Source organism: Asterias amurensis, chromosome 16 (assembly GCF_032118995.1).
Source record: "Asterias amurensis chromosome 16, ASM3211899v1".
Taxonomy (NCBI): Eukaryota; Metazoa; Echinodermata; class Asteroidea; order Forcipulatida; family Asteriidae; genus Asterias; species Asterias amurensis.
The window spans coordinates 2,061,674-2,067,876 of NC_092663.1; the positions used below are offsets into that span (position 1 = coordinate 2,061,674).

Sequence of the window (6,203 nt, forward strand, 5' to 3'; positions counted from 1 at the left end):
GGTGGGAAAATCTCCCCAGGATTTATTAATATCGAATAATGACATGACCCAGAACAGCAAGATTGCTACTAGCGGTCACTCCGCGCGTCCGAGAAAAAAATCACGTCCACGATCTTCGCTTGACCAAAATCTGGACCAAATGCCCGCAATCGCAAGCCCGGAATCAATGAACATCACCACTGAACAGTGCGAGGTCTTCAAGGCACTGGACACGTTTGGTAATTGTCAAAGACCAGGGCCCAATTTCATAGAGCTGCTAAGCACACAAATTTGCTTAGCATGAAATTTCTTCCTTGATGAAAACAGGATTACCAACCACATTTCCATGTGATTTTCAGGATAAACAAAGAACAACTGAATACAAGTAACAAGCAATATGCAACAAATGAAAATTTGGTTGGTGATCCTGTTTTTAACAAGGAAGAAATTTCATGCTAAGCAAATTTTTGTGCTCAGCAGCTCTATGAAATTGGGCCCAGTACTCTGACTTGCACTCATATCCATATTGGAGTCGAATTACTCTGTACGCAGAGTAAACAACATTTTACTCTCATTAAGGGTCAATTGGACTACAATCAGAGTCATTTTGGCTCCGGCCCAGAGTCGTATTGGCGGGCTTGCAAAGTTAGTGAACTTTTGTCAGAAATTTCGCGCGCGCGCAGTAGCCGTAGTGGTCTGGTCACTAACTCTATACCTAATCTAGCAATGAGAGCTGGCAGCGGTATCCAGACGTACGTTCGTTGCTATGTTGGTTGACATCTTGGATTTCCGATGATAAGAAGAAAGTCATTGCCAATGTCATTGCTGTAACTCAAACTACTTGATTGTCGGTGGAGTCAAATTGCACTTTTTGTAAGTTATGAAAAAACATGTAATTGTTATGTGGTGTTGAGTAGGCCTAGCGTTTAGACATGTTAGAGTAGAAGTGGTGGGAGACAAACAAAATATCCTGGGTACGATCGGTAGGATTCGATCTGGAGCTAGCGTTCCGGATGGACACACACAAGGCATTCATGCAGTCTTGCATTGTCATTGCCACAGCTAACGTTCATGACGTTATGCTTATTATTTAATAAGTTAATTACGGGGATGTTTTTATTTAACATTTAGGCTGACAAGGCTGAGCATTTCATTCAAATAATGGCCCAGCCCCGTACAGTACCAGTTTTTAAAGGCAGCCATTGTACATACACACTACCCGTCAATTCAAGTGTATGTTGAAACATTATGACCTTGTACACACAACAGAACGTAACTTTAAATTCAGTTGTGGGGTCACAAATTGTCCAAAGATGTATAAAAGTGTGCGATCACATTGTAAAAAAAAAAATTGTAGCAAAGGGGGGGGGGGGTGTCAAAATGGTAGTCTGATTTTATATAGGGGAGAGATTTTTTTGACTAGATTTTAAGAAACTTGTATGTAAATCTGTGCTCAGTTTTACGGTGCTGCTTACTATAAGCCAAAAATAGGTGCTTATGTATAAATGTAAGTATATTTCATGGGTCAGTATGGAATGTTCACTTGTGTATGGTGTGTACTTCACGATACCCGGCTTACTGCAGAACTTTGGCTCTAACCCTCTACTAAGTGAAGAATGATTAAGTCATTGCCCTTTGCCCAATTTTCTTAGAGCTTTTAAGCATTACATATTGCTTGAAATTTATTCAAAGTAAGTAAAACAATTGCGGGGAACCAGTTACATGGCATTTTGACTGGTAACCTCCATCTGCTGAGTAACATTTTTCTGTGCTTTGCGAACTTGTGCGCTTAGCCGCTTTATGAAATTGGGCCCTGGTAAGCAAGCAATCTTGTATGAAAACTGGTTTCCATATTGTTTACTTGAAAAATAGCTACCTGGACAACACAGAGTACAACATCATCGCTCGTTCAATTTTGCAAGATTACCCACACTTGACGGAGGGATTGAAATATACAGATACAGTGGTAAGTATTGCAAAAGCTTGCTGTGAAGTCTCTTGGGTTACCCATGTCTATGTAATTAAAAAGATTACATTTGGTGGGTTCTAGATAAATAGAAAAATAGCATGACCTTCAGCATTTTTTTTATTTGTGACATAAATGTATGTCAAGATCTATAACAAAATAGTGTATGGAATAAATCGTGATGGAAATTGGTCTCATGCATTTAGAATGTGTTTGGCAGAACAAAGCCAGCGTATTAAGGAAAAGCCATAAATTATGTTTACTGTCCAATGCTGCTGGTTTTCCCTTCACAAAAACATCTAACAGGCTTTTCAATCATAGCAGATTTAAGCTTAAGATCTCCATCTTGTTTTTCACTGTGCTTTAATAGAGAGGATTGATTACCCAAAAAGCTGTCATGACATGGTTGGTACTTATCTTTTCTGTTACAACTCCAAAATAACATGTTTGTTTTTCATTTTGTATCATTTAGTACATGTGGCATCAACGTATAAAGGACAAATTTAAAAATTCCAGGAAGCGTGGAGACAGAGATCAACCACAAGTTGTTAAACGTCTTGCTGCCTCATCAGCTACACCAAGTGGCAAGAGTGCTGTGAAAAATGTATGGGGACTAGTTCATTTTCTACCTGAAAGGAGTGCAGCTGACAGTGACGATACAATACAACAATTCATCAAGCAACTCCAGGTACAGTACATATTATGCAGGGCATTTTGTTAATAGTATTGTTCGCAACGGTGTAACTGTATTTTGCATTGGGTATTTTTTTCCCCAATATTATTGTTGGATTGTTTGAACCAGTGGGAACTATATATATTTATATTTTTTTCAACAACTTCACTCCTCCTTATACCTCTTACTTTGCACCAAACTGCTGACACAATGAACCCATTTACTTGCCTGTTTTCTTCTTCCTACCACCAACTCGGATACTTAAAAATCTTGTTCCCGCTTCCTACATTGTACCTTGACTTTCTAGTTTCTACTCTTTCTTTTGTTCATCTCTAGGCAGTTCTTCCACTTCAGTGTATATGCACCTGCAGTCCATAGTTGTTATGTAAAGTTCCAGTAATACTTTACTACTTACAATTACATTTTGTCTTTTTATTTGGTGACACACTCTGGACCAATATAATGAGTAGAATTTATGGATGATGTGGTATTTTGTAACAATGAAAATATTATTAAGTAATGGTTGTCTTTACTTTATTCTTATTTAGAGACAGAGCCAACTGAAAAAAGACAAACGTGACCAGGAACTAATAACATCAAGAATGGACAGTACCTTCGCTGACAGACGTCAAGAAATAGTTGTTAAGAATAAGTCGGTGGCATCTATCAAGGTCACCTATCCGATTTTATTCAATGAGCAAGAGGTAAGTTTTGATTGATGTATCAAAGGTGTGTGTGTGTGTGTCTTGCATTTGATTTGCAGATTTAGGGTATATGTGCTGCTTGAAATAATACAAGTCCAACCTCGTTCTCATTTTCAAAACAGATCACCAGAGAATTTATGAGACTATCAGAGAGAAGCTTGGGAGATTTTACCAATGGTGTGAAGAAGTATTCAGACAGACTGATCTGCTTGAAGTCGGCAAGGGGGAAACTTTCAGAGTTAGCCACTGAATGTATGGAAATGGCCCGGACTTCAGAGCCACCAATAAAATAATTCCAATGAAATCATTCGAATACAAAAACTGGTGCTGTATTTAAATTTTAAGATAAGAGCAATGGCACATTATGCTTATTTAACTTATTTTTATCCAAGCAACCAATGAAATAATTCAAATGAAATAATCCAAATACAAAAACTTGTGTTTTTATTTTATTTTAACAATATGTAAGAGCCATGTCACATTTTAACAAAGAGCAATGTCACATTCTAAAAGTAATTTTTGTTTCGTGCAATTTAATTTTCCCCTTAGCATTACTTTTTAATTTGTACAATGTTAGTTCTAACATCGCATTTGAAGTTAATGCAAACAGTTATAATAAAACCATTGAGAGCTATGTATAAGTTAGCCGAAAGAAAATGTTGTTCATATGTCACATACTTATGATTTGCCCCATCCAAAACTATATAAGAATATTATGTGTCACTAGTATTGCAAAATGTTCGCATCATGATTCTGTGGTCCATGTCCCCACCCCCCCCCCCCCCCCCCCCGTTACCCCGTTACCACCCCCCCGGTTCTTTTGCAAATGCAATTGACTCCACTAGACAAGTCACCATGACTCGTGAACAGAGTCATTGACCCCTAAAAGGAATCGCTGAAGAGAGTTACCATGACTCTTCAAGAGTCGTTATGACCCCTTCCAAAGGAATGGCACTTGACTCTAATGAGTGTCAGTCGAACCTTATAATAGAGTCATTTTAGACATAGTTGCTGGACTCCATTTAGAGAGTAGGCTTGACTCTGTTTTGGATATGAGTGTGGTGAATCCCGACATAATGCATAAAAATAACAAATCTGTGAACATTTGGGGCTCAATATTGAGGCTTCAGATGCATAAATAAAAGACTTCAACTGAAGTATTTTATTACTTGTTTGAGTGAACTTCTTTCTCGAAAACTATACGTTACTTCAGAGGGAGCCTTTCTCAATGTGTTTACTTTGTAATGCTAACAATTGTGTTTATGCTGACCAATAGTGTCCAGTGCCTTTTGTCCAGTGCCTTTAATACACTGGCTGTACCAGATCGCCAGTGGGGCAATCACTATTCTCAGCACCATGAAGATGTCGCCCCAGGAGAAGTTCAGCCAAAGCCCAGATCGATCACAGTGGTTCCGTCTTCCCCCGGGTTTTTTCCTCTAAACTTTAAAGTTACAATCCACACCAAATTTCCAGATTTATTTTTTAAGGATTCCCTTTATTGGATCGATTTAAGGAAATCAAAAACATCATTTAAAAGCAATGACACAGCAGTGCCGATTTTGATGGACAGAAATATACATTGCCTCCTTTTTTTTTTAACTTTCAATCATACCATGATGACAGCATCATCTTGCACGGTGGATTTTGCTCTGATCATCGCGCCGGCTAGATGACGCATTGAGAATTGATTGGACATACCCTTTTTTGTGTAATTATAGGCACTTGTTTTTGCGGGTGGCAAACACTCTACAGCAAGTCATCCCCCCCCCCCCCCCCTTTTCAAGTTCACTCAAAATTACCTTCACCCGAACACCGAAAAGTGAGAGTTGCATTTACCTAGTTAATTTTGTTATGAATTTATTAAAGACAAGTTTCACAATGGACACTTGGTTTTTCAAATGACTAAAAGTTTTAAAGTTCGTGTCAAAACAAAAGTGTTTAAAGACGAAAGGGTATTTTAAGTGCAGAGAAAGACTGATTCAGAAGACTATGCTACACATACACGGTTTTTGGCACTGCCTTGTATTATTTGTCAATCGCTGTGACACTTTTCTATTGCGCGAAAAATGGCCGAATGGTCTCATTGCCGACTGTAGAGGGCGCCATACGATCATGATCAGTGTGCAACTAAATGCCAAAAAGGAATAGAACACATCTCAGCAGAAGTTCCCGCCAGCCTTAGATACAATATTCTTTGATCTCCGTCTTGCACATGAATATGAGGCTGTCTATGTTTCTCGTTGCAGTTCTTAATGACAAAGTTTCTTTTGTCGAATCACTGGGAGCAACTTCTATTTATATTACAGACACCTGTCTCTTTCTTGCAAAATATTGCCAAGAAGCAAACCAAATTAGTTTTACTTGATTGGCTGACCTGAAACAAGTTTGCTATAACATATCGCTCCCACGTCCTGCAGTGGCCATCTGGAACGAGTCAGTGTATTTTGGATCGAATGAAATTTACCCATCATCTTTGTTTCGCTCTATCTCACATAGATCATGTGCACCCTCTGCGGCAGTTTTTATTCTTCTTCAATATTGGTAAGGCAACTACACAATCAGGCCTTGAGGGCGCTATTACAAACAATCTATTCTCACCACTCCCGCAAACGCCTAGAGGGCGCTATCACGCTAGTGTTACCTGATTTCCTCTTTTTAAAGCCATTCCATCCCTTTTTGTTTGTTTACTATAATTTATAGTCCCCATGAATGATTGGGCTTACAAATTTACAAACATTTGCCCAAACGTGAGAATTGGAGGATTCAAAAGAGGCCCTTTGTTCAAGGTCCGTCATAAAGTGGAGGTTGGGGCTGTAAATGGGGGGGGGGGGGGGGGGGGGGGGTGGAGGGGGTGTAACTAGGAGGGGGGTAGCTGGGGGAC

At 39.1% G+C, this 6,203-nt stretch overlaps 1 protein-coding gene across 1 annotated transcript; it reads left to right on the top strand.

Annotated features, from left to right (window-relative positions):
- Positions 1–552: 552 nt before the first annotated feature.
- Positions 553–3,819, top strand: LOC139948929 (uncharacterized). Its single transcript, XM_071947300.1, has 5 exons — positions 553–852; positions 1,852–1,945; positions 2,418–2,633; positions 3,167–3,322; positions 3,445–3,819. The coding sequence occupies exons 3-5, from the start codon at positions 2,421–2,423 to the stop codon at positions 3,613–3,615; spliced, it is 540 nt and encodes a 179-aa protein (XP_071803401.1). The 5' UTR covers positions 553–852; positions 1,852–1,945; positions 2,418–2,420; the 3' UTR covers positions 3,616–3,819.
- The last annotated feature ends 2,384 nt before the right edge of the window (positions 3,820–6,203 follow it).

Coding starts and splice junctions, on each gene's coding strand:
- LOC139948929 (XM_071947300.1), top strand. CDS start 2,421: ATGTGGCATCAACGTATAAAGGACAAATTTAAAAATTCCAGGAAGCGT. Junction 2,634..3,166: donor AATTCATCAAGCAACTCCAG/GTACAGTACATA, acceptor ATTCTTATTTAG/AGACAGAGCCAACTGAAAAA. Junction 3,323..3,444: donor TTTTATTCAATGAGCAAGAG/GTAAGTTTTGAT, acceptor TTTTCAAAACAG/ATCACCAGAGAATTTATGAG.